General features: G+C 44.6%; 1 protein-coding gene across 1 annotated transcript in view; it reads left to right on the top strand.

The window, feature by feature from the left end:
* Nucleotides 1–15,308, top strand: part of FAM135B (family with sequence similarity 135 member B) — a 310,367-nt gene that overhangs the window by 116,961 nt on the left and 178,098 nt on the right. Inside the window, exon 3 of the mRNA XM_090040700.1 lies at nt 14,973–15,052. Coding sequence (XP_089896826.1) covers nt 14,973–15,052 — 80 coding nt within the window. The remainder of the gene's footprint in view (nt 1–14,972; nt 15,053–15,308) is intronic.

The following is a 15,308-nucleotide window of genomic DNA, read 5'->3' as shown; positions in this document are numbered from 1 at the left end:
ATTGAACTGCTAGAGTAGATGATTTGTTTGTCCTAGTGTGCCCATCACTTGAGATGTTCGCAGGGTTTCCCTTTCACCTTCTACTTTGCATGACTTTCTTAACGGTCTCTCAATGTGTCCCTTGTGTGCAAAGGAACTGTAGCAAGAACGGTGCCAATTGAGGCTTTTGAGATGTTGCACAGGACAATGTGATAGTCTGTCAAGAAAACTGCCAAAGTGTCTAATTCGGCAACTGTCCTACGTTGAATGAGTGCCTAAATTTAGTGCAGTTCCCAAAGGTGTTTTTGGCTAATTGTTATCTGCAAACCTACTTTGAGACTGAGGCAGGGGGCTGTCTCAAGGCTGGCCCACCCACCTGTCTAGGGCAGTCCTCCCACCTGACTTCTTTGCCACGCCTTTGATGTAAGTTGTTCCTAGGCGGGAGGCTGCCCATTTAATGCCCCAGTGCCAATGGTGTAATACACGGTTCCATACCATCCCTACACAGTGTCCCATGCCTTACCAGTGGCATCACTATATGGCTCTGGCTTCACACTGGGCCTCACTATATTCTGATGTTTGGAACCCAACCCGGATCCCTCCTACTCAGGCGACAACCTCCACCGTCATCCTGGGCTGCAACCCCCACTTCCCTCCCCCCAGACCTCTCCCTCTTGGCAAAGGCCCCCTCAAGGACCGTTGGCCTCACAGGCCCTGGTCTCGCCTCTAGGCCAATTGGGACTGCAAGCCTCTAGGTCTGACTATCCCTTTCGGTGGGAGCCCAGGCCCTTTGACCATCCTGGTCCTGGCCCCAGCACTGACCAGTGTAGATTTTATGGGTAGGTTCTTGGCAGCTAACCCTCTCCCATATAGGTCCATCTTCTGAGCTCATGGACCGCATAGTTACTCTAGACCCCTCCTGGGCCTACGGTTTCACCTTCACTGGGCTCACTCTCTCTCTGCCCCTCACTGGGCCTTTACTCTGGCCAGCCTATTCAATGTCCTTCAGGCCCCCTATGGACCCTACTCTGTGGCCTCTGGCTCTCATTCCACCCCCTCACTTGGACTACTATACCTCCCCCTCACTGGGGCTTCAGGGCTTTATGCCCCATGGACCTCAGGCCCCAATCTGTGGACCTTGGCCCTGTGCTTTTCTTTTGGGGTGTGCTCCCTTAGCCTTTCCCCTCCATGGGGTCACCCACAAAGCATCAGGGGGCTGAGGTTTGTGTTGCCCCATACTCACATTTCACTATGGAGGCACAGATTTGGCATTTCCTGAAGACTGCCCTGCCACAGACCACCCCACCCCACCACACCACACCATCCAGCCACAGTAGGGTGTGGTTTTAGCTCATTCCCCACGACCAGGTGTTCTGGGAGCAGCAGTACTCTGGCCAGTCGCACCTGCCAGCTCAGCTCTTAAAGCTGGGGCTTTTATTGAAGTGCTCTAGTCCTCCTCCAATCCAGGGCCCTCTTGCAGTCATGTGACTGCCTAATTGGACTTCACTACACCTGCCAGCTGCTTCACAGTCTGCTCAAACCTCTTAAAGTGGCAGGCACCAAAGGAGCCCTGCCACAGATACACATGGTACATCTTATAGATTTTGAGTTGTACCTCTTGTATTTTGCTATCAGCTCCATTGTAACATTTGCTTTAGGATGGTAAGGGCGAGTCTCTTGTTGACAGTCTCCATTGGAGGTTTTCATGTTGAGGTAATCTGAAATGGAACAGTTGATGTAACAATTTTTCAAACCTTTGGGGTTTCCAATAATGAACAAAACTAAATTTGCAGCAACCATCTTGGAATCCTATATGGCTACTATGATAGAAACATTATCGATCTGGAGGGCCACACCCAGAGAGTGGTGGTGGATGGGTCATTTTTGGGCTGAAAGGATGTGAGCAGTGGGGTCCCCCAGGGCTCTGTCCTTGGGCCTGCACCATTCAACAACTTCATCAGTGACTTGGACAGGGTAAAAAGTACCCTGTTCAAATTTGCTGATGACACTAAGATGTGGGGGGAATGTGGGCACGCTAGAAGGGAGGAATAGGTTGCAATCAGACCTAGACAGGTTACAGGGGTGGGCAAATGAGAATAGGATGGGATTCAACACCAACAAGGGCAAAGTGATGTACCTGGGGAGGAAGAACCAGCATCATACCTGCAGGCTGGGGAACTCCCTACTCGTCAGTGCAGAGGCGGAAAAGGATCTTGGAGTCATCATTGATGCCAAGATGAACATGGGCCGGCAGTATGGGGAGGCAGTCAGGAAGGCCCACCATACTTTCTTATCCATCCACAGATGCATCTCGAGCAGGTCCAAGGAGGTGATCCTCCCCCTCTATGCGGCACTGGTCAGGCCGCAGCTGGAGTACCGCGTCCAGTTCTGGGCGCCGCACTTCAAGAGGGAAGTGGACAACAGGAAGAGGTCCAGAGGAGGCCACTCATGTGATCAGGGGACAGCAGGGCAGGCCCTACGAGGAGAGGCTACAGGACCTGAGCCTGTTCAGCCTCCACAAGAGAAGGCTGAGGGGGATCTAGTGGCCTGTTACAAACTAGTCAGAGGGGACCAGCAGGCAATGGGAGAGTCCCTGTTCCCCCATGAACTACCAGGAGTGACTAGAAATAATGGTCCCAAGCTGGCAGAGGGGAGATTTAGGCTAGACATCAGGAGGCGTGACTTCACGGTCAGGGCAGCTAGGATCTGGAACCAACTTCCAAGAGAAGTGGTGCTAGCTCCTACCCTGGGGGTCTTTAAGAGGAGGCTGGATGAACACCTTGCTGTGGTCATTTGACCCCAGTACTTTTTCCTGCCCATGGCAGGGGGTCGGAGTTGATGATCTGCTCAGGTCCCTTCCGACCCTACCAACTATGACATTATTACGATTGATCTCTTCAATTCACACAATGTTGGTTTCCTCATTGGAATTAATTTTCTAATGCTACTGGGGGGCTGAAATATGGACCAAAACATAAGTTCACAGCAGTCATCTTGGATTCCAATAAGGCAGATGCACACAGTACTTACTAGATTGACCACATCATTTTTCTGACAAGGGGTAGCCCCTGCCTACCTGAAACACACTGTTGCCACTTGTGGCAATGAGTTGTCTATGGAGTAATACCTTTACCCTTCTTTTTTACCCTAGTAACCATGACACCCTGCTTGAGAATCACTGCTCTAGGTGTAGCACCTTACACTTGTGTGCATTCAGCTACACCCTGTTGTCTCTAGCCCAGATCTCTAGTCTACCAAGACTCCTTAAATTCTACTTCTATCCTCCAGAGTGTTATCTGCAAATTTGATCAAGAGGAGCTCTTTTTTGGCATCAAATTGTTTATAAAATAAATGTGTCTGAACCAAGGGCAGATTCCTGTAGAACTGAACTTGAAACCTATTGCAGTTGTGACATTGATCCATTTATAATTATCCTTTGCTTGAAGTTGTTGAGCCAATTATATATCCACACTGCAGTAATTTTATCAAGCCCACAATTCTCCAGTTTAGTTATCAGAATGCCATGTGAAATTATATCGAAACTCTTCCAAAAGTCTAAGTATGATATTTACTCACATCCTGCATGTACTTTCTCCCCCTAAAATCAGGCCTCCAAAATCGGAGTGCATATGTGAAACAGGGAAGCTGATTTTTCTTTGCTGAAGTACAAACAGGGACACATGTAAGTGAGCAGATGCTGTGACTCAGCTGCCAGGATGGCTGCTTCTCCCTGGGGCTGCACAGAGCAGTGTTAAACTTCTCCCAGCCTGAGCACTTGGGCCTGGCTCAGAGCAACGGAGCTGCTGCATGCCGTCTGTACTATCTTGATGAGACTTGTGGTATGGAAACAGCACTTTATTTAAGTTCCTGTAAATCATACTGTGCAGAAAAGAAGTAACACTCTTGCTACTGCCCTTGCAAGAATCTGGTGCTCAGTTCTGCTGCTGTCCTGCCAGACCAGGCAGTTCCTGATGTCTCACCCAGACTGTCTTCTGGGATGCCGCATTCCTGAGTACTGTTTCCAGGGGGACTTGCTCTATGCCATGACACTGGGAGGGGAAAAAAAAAAAAAAATATATATATATATATTTACATTCTACCTTCCAAATACAAGATATGCATTTATTTAAGGGCATGTGGTATGTGAAAAAACAAACACTATAATGCATACATTGCATTTCCTTCATTCACCCAGCTAGTCACTTTATCAAAGAAAGAGGTCTAGTTAGTCTGGCCTGGCTTGCTCTGAACAAATCCATCTTGGGTGCTAATCGTCAGCTTTTGTACCTTCAGCTGTTTACAGATTCACTTCTTTATCATTTGCTCCAGTAATTTCCCAAGTATTGAAACTAGTGAAATGCTGGAATTATTGCTGTCTTTTGCATGTGCATTATTAAAGCATGCTGTTTTAATGATAGAATTGCACTGTGTTTCTCAAGTCAGGGTGAACATTTTTGTTCCCCTTTGTGACGGTGAGTGCTAATTTCTAACGTCTTGCTGAACTGCATTCTGCTTGCCCTGTGCCAGACAGTGTCTGCTGAAATCAGGTGTGTGCAAGATGGGCCACAAATGAAAGACAGAATAAAGGGCTGCCACTTTTAATGTGTGCTTTCCAATCTTGCATTATGCGATCTGAGATTATGTAGTTAAAGTCACATCATAATGCACTTGCTAAGTCCCCTTAAATTGATTAAATGGTGGGAAATATATTGGTACAATGGGTTGTGTTTATACTTGCAATCTGGGAAAATAAATGTTTTGTGTCTGTTCATTAAAAAAAATTAAAAAAAAGAAGCTTGAAAGAGTCATTCCCAGAGGCAGCTTGAAAATGCCTTAGCTTGTTCTTTGGCCATAATAAATGGATTGTGTATATATTAATGCTAATTAAATCAGGCTGCATTGGAAGACACAGTTGGTTCTTTGCTAATTCCTTTGGTTTAGTTTTGATGCTGAGGTTAAGGCACTCTCAGGCACATTTACACATGCTCCAGGCATGGGGGGTATGCTTTAACGAGAGTGGCTCTAAGAGCCGCTCTAATTAAAGCGCCACAGCATCTCGTGTATCAGTGTCCCTATACTTAAACATGGCGGCAGGGGCAGTGGAACTAAAGCTCATGGTATTATGTTTATTTCCAATGCCCCTGCTGATTTTTAGCTGTGCAGACACTGATACACGAGTTGCAGGAGGCTGCTGAAGTGTAGTAATTACCACGTTCCAGCAGACTCAATTAATCAAATCTGCTCCAACGCGCTGTAATTATAGTGCATCGGAGCAGCCTCCGTGCTCATGTACAGGCAACCTCCATTGTGAGGTACTAGGAAAATGTGCATTAGCCTGTCTGAATGTGCATTAACTAAAGAGCACACTTTTAAGTGATGCTTAATGCACCTTAGCCTATTTTAATGTGCATTGAGTAAAAAGCGTGTTTTTTTAATGCAATGCTTTAATGGACATTGAAATAGGCTAATGCACATCAAAGTGCATGCGTAGATGTGCCCCTAGTGGCAATCAGATTTGACTTCAATGACTGACTGCCACAGAATTCCCACGTGACTTTGGGCAAGTTGTAGGGCTGTGCGAAGCTTTGGTCACTGATTCAATTTGGCAAAGATTTGGCCCAATTTGGTGGCTAAACCTCCAAATCTGAATTGAATCAGGAGACCTTTTACTCTCTACAAATCGATTCAGAGAGATTTGGAAAGATTCAGACATAGACACAGCTTTAAATGTTTTTTTTTTTTTACATACCTCAAGTACCAGGAGGTTTATGAATGCTGTGATGCTGGGTTGGATGGAGCCTCCCACAGGAGGGGGGCGGTCCCCAGTGCATTTGGCAACAGACCCGCAAGTGGACCGGAAGCACTTCCAGGAAGCATGCCGGGCCCCCCCGCTATATCCCTCTGGCTTGGCAACTGGTGCCTCCTGGGTCTGGGGGGGCACCCAGGGTCCCCCGTGACCAATCACTGATCACTGGCACTTCCGGTCCACTTCCAGGTTCACCGCTGAGCATGTAGGGGGGACTCCTCGTGCTTCTGTGGGGTGCTCAATCTGCCCCACCATCGCAGCATTCACAAGCTGCCTGGTACCTTGAGGTATGTAGAAAAAACATTTCAAGCTGTGCCTATGGCCGAATCACTGATTTTCCAAATCGGCGTTGAATCTTCAGATTCAGATTCAGCCACATTGAATCAAGGACAGCGATCCGTATCAACTAATGGAATCACAGTCCCTGATTCGGGCCAAATCTAAACCAAATAGGGGCAGTTTCACACCCCCCAAGCATATTGTTAAATTTCTCTGGGTCCAAGTTCATCAAACAGGATAATACTGGTTCGCTTGTCCCATCCTTTACCTGTCTCTAAAATGTGTGCAAGCAGGCTTCTGAGTCTGTCTGGCACCAGGGATCAGTTCTTTACTATGAATAATAATACTGGAACAGTGTTGTTCTCTGAAGCATCTCGCACTAGACTTCGGTTGCTTTGACATACTTCCTGTGATCAGCTCCGCTTTGAGGACTAGAAATACTTTTTAAGTTCTTAGCGCACATTCTTTTTCCAAGCACTCAGAAGCCAGGTCACCAGAATCGGGTATTCTATCCATAGTCAGCATGTTTAGCTTGTATTTTAGTCTCTGGATGAAATTCTATGACCTGTTTTTTTGCAGGAAGTCAGACCAGATGATAATGTTTCATTTGGGCTTTGAAATATAGATAGCAATGACAACATAATTGGATACTGTTAGAATTTGCATAGTCCGTTTCATGTCCCTCCCTAATCCAGAAGGTGCTAGTCCTTGTAGATTAAAATTCTATTATTGCCAGATAACAAAGTTTTCAAGGGATGGAAATTTGTTGCAGAAGATTCAGGTTTGAAACTCTATTGATGAACCAGGTCCCATAGTTGGAGCTTCTCGTAGTCTTTCTATGAAATACTTTTGCTCTTCTTTTGCCATTTTTTTTTTTTTTTGCCTCATCTTCTAGTATAATGCGTAGCCTCAGCTATATGCAAAACAATCATTCAGTTGAGACGTTTTTCTGATGCGAGTTGCTGGCACACTGCCCCTTTAGCTGTACAAAGAGCTCCGGCCATTCCCAATGAAATTAGGGTGCTAGTGTAGAGTTGGTTTGTTGATGGCATGCATTATGCTGCTGCTTGTTTAGTACAATTAACAAGGCCCAAACTAAAAGTTGAGCCTTTCAGCTTGTCAGGAGTTATCCAAAGCAAGAGGCTGTTTTTGTGTAGTTCGTGATGACATGCACAGGCATGCAGACTATTCATCGTAACTGGATGTCTGGTATTTTAGAGTGCTGCATACCGTAATGTCTGATTGTCAACAGAAGCTGCAAGAAATAGTACAATGCATGCATGAATGTTTCATTAATGCTACTGGTAACACACCAGTAGCACCTTTGATGGAATACAAATCTGCCTCTACAGCGGGTACATCTACACAAGGCACTTTACTGTGGATTAGACTATTCTACTGCTTAGCAAAGTATCACGTTGTACACATAGGCAGTAATTACTTCACAGTGGATTAGTCTAATTTACCATCTTCTACTACCTGTATATACAGGTAGAAGAAGTCAGTGCATTTAAAACAATGTGCTGAAGTGCATATGTACATGCTGACCGAGAACATATTGTTCCTGGTCAGTCCAGGATCACAGGGAGTGGGGAGAGCTGTTGCAGCTCAACAGGACACTGCCTCCCAGCCATGTGGCGATTGGGACACATCCTGCTAGCTCTGAGCTAGCACCCAAGGGAGCCTGGAGCTCCCCCTGGTGGATGCGGGCAGGGGGGGAAGGCAAGCAGGGCGGGATCAGGCCTGGAGTAAACTGCTCTGGTTGGGAGCAAATTTGGTTGGGGTATGCACCACCTTGGGAAGTCTGTCCCAGATTAAGGTTGCCCAGAAGTCTTCAAAAGTAGATTGGATAGATACCTTGCTGGGATCATTTGATCTTAGCTGTGTTCCTGCCTAGCGCAGGGTGGGATTGGACTCAGTGATCTTTTGAGGTCCCTTCTAGGCCTGCGTTTCTATGATCTGCTCCTGACAGGCACGCACTCAGATGAATGCAGGGCCACAGCTTCTAATGTGCATGGATTTTCTGCACAGAAAATTCGGACACATTCATTGCGTGTGTAGATTCACCCTCTGTTGCTAAATCAATTCTGGTAAGACACTGCTCTCTTTGTCATCTAGCCAGTGCTTCCCCAGAAAGTAGAAACTATTATTATTAGAAATTATTACTAGAAATTCATTATTATTTTTTGGGTACAGTGGAATCATTCCATTATTTAAAGGAAATCAGTATAAGGACACTTATTTTTACTATGCCGTTTGCCATGGAACAGATCAAAGGAAAAAGAAAAGCAAATAGCTACAACAGACAACTATTTAAGATACTTTAACATCTGTTGCTTATAGAGTCGAAGAGTTTAGAAACAGAACAGACTGTTGGTCCAATTCCCTGCCAGTTTAGGAATCGACAGAGCAGTGTATTGTACTGGCTTGGGCACTGGTATGCCTATAGAAAACCCAAATTTTGTTCCTGGTTTTGCCGACAGTATGTTGCGTATGACCGCGGGCAAGTCGTATCATTCCTCTGTTTCCCCCTCCCACTGTTTTTCTTTCCTTTCCATATAGGCTGTGAATCCTTTGGAATAAGGCCTGTCTTCCATTTGATGTATGTGCTGTGCACGGTGTGATGGGGCAGATTTCCACATACTGTCTGAAGTTTCTACTGTGGTAGCATTGCATGTATGGTTATTTGCTAGTCAAAAGCCCAGGTAGACCTGAAAACTCAAGGGGATAAAACTCATGAATTCTTGAGTGGGAGCTGACAACTGATAGAGTCCTTGGATTAGGACTAGTCTATCAAAAGAGGAGGCAGTGCCAAGAATACAGCCACCTTGTGTGCTGGAGCAGGGTTTCTGCTGCCTCATACATCTCAGCCCTCCCAAAGCATCCACCAGAACCAGGCGGTGCCTGTAGGAGATCCATATTCTGCAGCTTGATGTACCACAAAAGGCAAAACACGTGGAAAAACAAGGTATGAATATTTCCATCTATCTGTGTCAGGGCAGGCTGTCAAGGAACAACTGGCTCCTGGACTTGGATGAACAGAATTTAAAATTCAAATTGGGAGCATAGGAAGCAGTGACCACATCATGTGATAATCCATTTCAATCTGTGTTTTAACACCCTAGTCAATACTTTTGGAAGGCTACTCCAGAACCACTGTCCTCTGGTGGTTAGAAACCATCTTATTTCCTGCTAAAACATATCCTTGGCCAGTTTAATATCTATTTTGTGTTTGGGCTAATGTCACCCTTTATCTTAGAAAGCCCTTTCCCCTTCCTGATATTTATTCTTGAAATATATTTTTATAGAGCAGTGATTTCTCTTTGAGTCTTCTCACCAAGAGGAATAAGCCAAGCCCCTTTAGTCTTCTCTTGTAAAACAGGATCTCCTTCCTGGTCACTCCATTTGTGTATCTGGTTTGGCTTAACTAGTAAAGCCGAGATTCTGTTCCACCAGTTAGGTACAGAAGTGTGTTTGGGTGCTTAAGTGTCATTTTATTCAACTCTGCTTGAGACCCTGAAAACCAGTCAATACAAACGTGATGGGGGAAAGGAGGAATGTATCCCTTGTCGCTGTTTGACATCATAGTATTGTGCGTTTCAGCAGTAGTGTTCTTCAGGATTTAAACCAGGTGGGGTAAAATCATATTAAGTCCTAAATCCAGTTGGATATCAGATAGGTGGAATAGGATCTGCCCTACATTCTTACATGGCGCTGCATTAGATGTCCTGTGTTAAGTCCAGAGAAATCACACTTATTGTAGTTTATCTTGTGTATAAAACCACCTATTTTAGCCAAGAATAGTATCAGATTAGTTTGGAATGATCCACCTTTGCTAAACTCATGTTTCATCTCCTGTTTTTCATTTACCTACATGTTTGTTTTTTTTTTTTATTATTATTCTTTCCTTCCAGTCTCATTGTACAGCTTGGCAGGCTGTTGAAGCCTTCACACTGCTTCTGTGTTATTGAAGTCTTCATTTAAGCATTGAAATGGTTTTAACTAGTTCACAGTCTGTGTGCTGGCCTTCTGCAGAAGGGTGCATCTCAGAGGAGCTGGTCTGTCTCCAGTACTGCTAGTCTGGCATCTTCAATGTACAGGCAGTCCTCAGACTTATGACACCATTGATTCCTGAAAACCGCGTCTTAAGTCGAAGCGTTGTAACTTGGAACCAATTTTCTTATAAGAACCAAAGTTATAAATGGAGGATTGGTTCCTGAACCAAGGCCTGATACCCTATTTTCACCAAAAATACGCCAGAATTTTGTACTTGATCAATTATAGATGAGTAATATCATATTGATTTAGAAGGACTTCTTTGAGGTGACTTTGCTGGACTTTTTGAAGGGCTCTTAGACTTTCTGAAGGGTTCTTGGCTGGTGTCTTCTCAGGAGTCCTGGCTGCAGGTTCTTCTGCAGTCTTGTCTGCTTGCTTAAAGAAAGTGTCCAAGGAAGCTTGGACAGACGTTGTCCAGGGCGATGAGCGACGCAGTGGACTTGTTCGCTGGCATGGCGTCTCATCGGGTCAAGCGTTGTAAAGTCAAAACTGACCTCATAAAGTTGAAACAGGGTGTCAGTTTATAAACGTAAGTGCGAAACGTCGCAAGTCGAGGACTGCCTGTAACACATTTCTAACGATGCAATACAGAACATTAAAAACATATTCCAGTGCATGCATCTGTTCAAATTCATAGGCATTTACTTAAAGCAAAGGATATATACAAATCTCCATGCTATTCTTGCCAGTGTTGTATGCCCAATATCATATATGGGCAGGATCAAAGGTCTGTGCAAGTTGATGGGAAGACTCCCTATGGCTTATAGCCATCCATATGGAGCATGCACTCCATTTGTTGCATTGCTGATCCAAGCTCTCCTCCATTCCAGGCACCTTCATAAATAGAAGCACGGTGAAATCCTTTTACATTTACAACATCCACCAATAAGGTCCATAAAAGCCGGATGGCTGTGTGGTCTGGGAGAATACCACTGTACGTAGTCATGCAATAGTATCTCTGTGCAAGGAATTCCTTTCAGGTTTACCATTTTCTTTTCCTGTTCCAGTTCTGGTTGTTTATAAGCCCTCGTTATAAGCTGTTGGTTGTTTATAAGCCCTCATTGCTGATTTTATTAGTCTCTGTTGCGTTTCCCTGCTCCCCTTGGATGAAGCTATTGTTCTGCATGTTCTGGGAATACAGATGAGTACTCTTGAATAATTTGCCATTGAAAAAAGGCAAGGGTTGCTGTCAAAGTGGTATAGTACTGTACTGTCAGGGTGATGACACAGTGTGATCACAACTGTGTTTCACACGGTGCCTGCTGGTTGATAAATTATTTTGGGGTCAAGAAAAAAATGTTCAGGTTTATCCTCAGTTACTTTTGCCCTATTTAAATGTCAGTTCATTTAATCCCAGTAGCAAACAAACAACAAGAGTTCTTGTGATTTAAATACTTCATTGGGTAGAACTGCTGATTAGTTACTGTGTTTGCTGAATGCTTGCCTACTTTATACATTCAGTAATTATTTTATTAAGAGTGAATACATAAAGTAGGTAAGCATTCAGCAAACGAAACAAAAAAAAAAATGTGGAGAGTCTGTAATGGCATCACTTAGTACTGATTCCAGCTGTACAGAGCTTCCATCCATAGGCCAAGTAAACCTCCTAAGTCTTCTTTTTCCTTTAATAGCAGGAATCTGAATCTCAATGAGGAGTACTTAAAAGTATTATGAATATAGGACTTATATGTCTTATTTATTAGATTTATATCCTGCCCTATCCGATAGGCTCAGAACAGCTTGCTAAAAAAATGACCCTAGTCAAAGAAGCCGTCTTCCCGCAGAAGGGCCAGTATCCTTCCTACTCCAGTCCTTCCGTCAGCTTTTGAGATGGCAGCTAATAATAGTTACCATTGTTTGCCTTGTTAGAAGTTCCCAGTGCTTCCTCTCAGCCCCAAAATACTGAGTGAGTGGTAGAAGCAGTGACACAGACTGGCAGATACGCTGCAAAGTTTAGAAGAGCTAGATGCCAGTGTTGCTTTGTTTGGACACTTGGACTCACGCTTCCAAGTCTCTTTAAAAGCCAGGTAGTTAAGGCACCCCACGAGGTATAAACAGACTCCACGACTAACTTATTCAGCTGTTCAAGAACGAACCAGGCTTCCAGCTTCTCCAAAATCAATAGATTGGACAAATTTCCTATTATCATGAGCTTCAAATGTAAATTTTTCAAGATAGAAATCTTTTAAATCTTTTTCCACCGCAAATTTGAGGTTTTATTTGTATTGCTTGGTGGTCCCAGTTGAGGGTCGTAGGGCACCTATATATGTGCAGTGAGGTTGCTCCATGCAGCGCATCAGAGCAGCCTCAGTTAATCCATCAGCATCCAGCATCATATGCATCAGCTTTCCTGAGCTGAAAAATGGCAGTGGGGGCTGTTTAGTTAAAGTACCCCTGCTGCCATTTTCAGCATGGGGGTGCTGCTGCATGTGATGCTCTGGGTACTTGAATTAAAACTCCCCTCCCTCCCCGCCGCTCCAGAGCACGTGTATAAATGCCCATAGTGGCAGAGTGGTTAAGAGACCTCACGTGGCTCCAGACGCATGAGTCTGAGCCTTGCTCTGCATTCATGGAAAGGACTGCCTTTGGTCATCTCAGCTGTACGCAGGGAGTCAAAGGCAACTGGATCCAATACTTGCCACATCGTTCCCTTGGGCACTGGTTGGCCATAGACACTGGTAGGCCTTAACTGTGCTAACCCAATGGGCTGAATCATATCAGACGTGATGAAACAGTCATTTGGAAAGGAGGCTTAGGTCCAGCGTGGATTTTTCAGTTGAAACAAGGACCTCCCACTCGAGAATAGCCAGTTCTTAATAGGACACACACAAACTATGGGAGAATAGTAGAAGTGGGAAAATGAACTTGGGTTGTCCCCAGTCCAGATGAATGCCCTGACCACTGATTCTCCTCTCCTTTCCTCCGCTCTCCTCTTTCAGGACTTCTAGCCTTGGCTGTTGTCCTGTGCAGAACAAGAACATTTTTGATTTGGAAATGATTTCCACCCAACTCTCACCCAGCTTTGCTAGTAAATGATAGGTCCTGGCCCTGAAGTATTTGTGTTGTTCATTATGACTAAGCAGTGTTAGCTGGTTTATTGATGCCAGTATTTGGGCAGGGTCAAAGTGCATTTAAGAGGTAGCCGCTGGATGCGTCATGCTGTCTGCAAGAGCAAGGCACTGCTATTCTGGTAGTTGTGTTGTGCTTCTCTTCTGCTCTCATTTGGCACAAGAGTAAATGACTGCATGAGGTGCAGAATATAACAGGGATAAATATGGCAAGCTAGCTTTAGCCTGAAAAGGGGCGAACCTCCCTACTTGATACAATAGACTTCGGTCATTCTTCTGGAGCCTTAGAAGAAGGGCTCTGCCTCTTGGAGTGCTTTGAACTCTCAAATGGTGCAATAGTATAATTTTAGACCCATGTATTCCTTGTCATGCTACAGACCAGGAACAGAGCTCAAATGCCATCCTGGGGTAAAATGACATTGAGAGTGCCCTGCCTCCCAGCTGAATAGTCAGCCAGTACTTTGTCCCTCCTTCCAGTACTACTTATCCTCTTATCTCTCAGCATACAGGAGTAAAACAGAGAGCCAGATGTTCTAGGATTTTATTTTCGCTATGAAAGATGCACATGTAGTCAGCAGCAGCTACCGGGAATAAGTCTATTATAACGGGAACTCATGATACGCATATTATTGGCTGAGGTCTGCTCATACTAAGCATTGTCCTGTTCCTTATATGTGCCAATCTTCATGTGTACATAGTCAGATATTGGTATTCCCCCACAAAGGCAGTTTCAAATATGCTGATAGTGTAAGCAGGCTGCTTCTGCCCGTGTGAATCCATGGTAATATTTCATCCTTGTATTCTGAAAAAATACCGTGGGCTTGATTTTTTTTGTTTTTTGTTTTTTTCCTCTCCCCACAGTAAATCAGGACTAACGCTGCTGAAATCGGTGCCCTCTCAGCTGTGTAAAACCAAGTAAGGGAGAGAAAATGAGGCCCTTGGGTTCCTGCTGCACTCCGTTCCTAAAAATGCATCAGGAAAGGCTGTGTGCAGGGATATTAAGTTAATTTATGACCAGTAAAAAGAAGCAGTGGCTTTTTGCAAACAGGATCCTGGAGAAGGCAGTGTCCTAGCCTCTATGCCTTTCCTTATTCCTTGTTATAATGGGTCTTGTTTGGGAATATTCTTGCCTTTTTACTTACTTGGATTGTGTGCACATGCGTGCAAACATTATGGAAAGTTCTGCAGCATCCTTTGCTCTCAAACCGGCAGCATTTTCATTGGCGTCATCTCTCGCTTAGTAGCTAGATACTACTCCAATAGATCCAATGCAGGGTTTGCTTACCGACAGCAAACCAACCTAGAATGGAGAATGCTTGTGAAATGTAGGGTTCCCTTCTCGTTAAAAATCAGTCTAATCACAAGTTTTTGAAAAAGAGCTTTCTTGGGAATAGGGGGATTCGTTAATTTATTTTGACAAAATTCCTTCCTTCCTTTCTCTGCTGTTCTGACTTCCGGCACATTTGATTGATCACGCTGCACTGCATCATGGAGACTTACTTACTTTTCTTTACAAGCAGGGAGAACTTTTCTCAGTGCTTATTTGTCAGGCAGGTATTAGTCTGGATTTGTGTTTGATGGTGGTGTAAATCAGGAATTAACTGCACTGAAAAAAAAATCATTAAAACTGAGTAGGAAAGAACAAGGGCCTCAGCATTTAAATCCTGTTCTTCATACTGTATCTGCAGTAGCATGTGGCCACCCACTCTGTTCTGTTTTTCTCAGGTTGAATAGAGTAGCTGTCTGTGTAACAGCATTTTTTTTTCTTTTGATCCTCTCTTTAGGTATTACCAGATAAGAGCAGGATTGAAAATCCCCTCCAGGATTCCCCATAGACTGTATGCTACAATTGCTGGACAAACAGGTGAGAGACTCAGAGAGGAAAGTGACCTGATAAAAGGTGGGTTTAACATGGCCAGACTGGAGGAAAGCAGGGTAAGGGAGGGATGATTGTGACTTGTAATCCGGGAACTGGGGTTTGGATCTAGAGCTCAACTTTTTCTGAGTTTCTGGGTACTCAGGCCGTGTCTAGACGCATGAATGTTTGGTTCCCTAGGGACAAGTAGTGGTGGTGCACCTTGTGCTACCGCTAGTTGTCTGTGCTGTATGCACGCGGGTGT

The sequence above is a fragment of the Crocodylus siamensis genome, chromosome 3 (genome assembly GCF_052110815.1).
Source record: "Crocodylus siamensis isolate JL-2025a chromosome 3, ASM5211081v1, whole genome shotgun sequence".
NCBI classification, from domain to species: domain Eukaryota; kingdom Metazoa; phylum Chordata; order Crocodylia; family Crocodylidae; genus Crocodylus; species Crocodylus siamensis.
The sequence above is the reverse complement of the archived record's forward strand: the minus strand, read 5'-3'. Positions and strand labels throughout refer to the sequence as shown.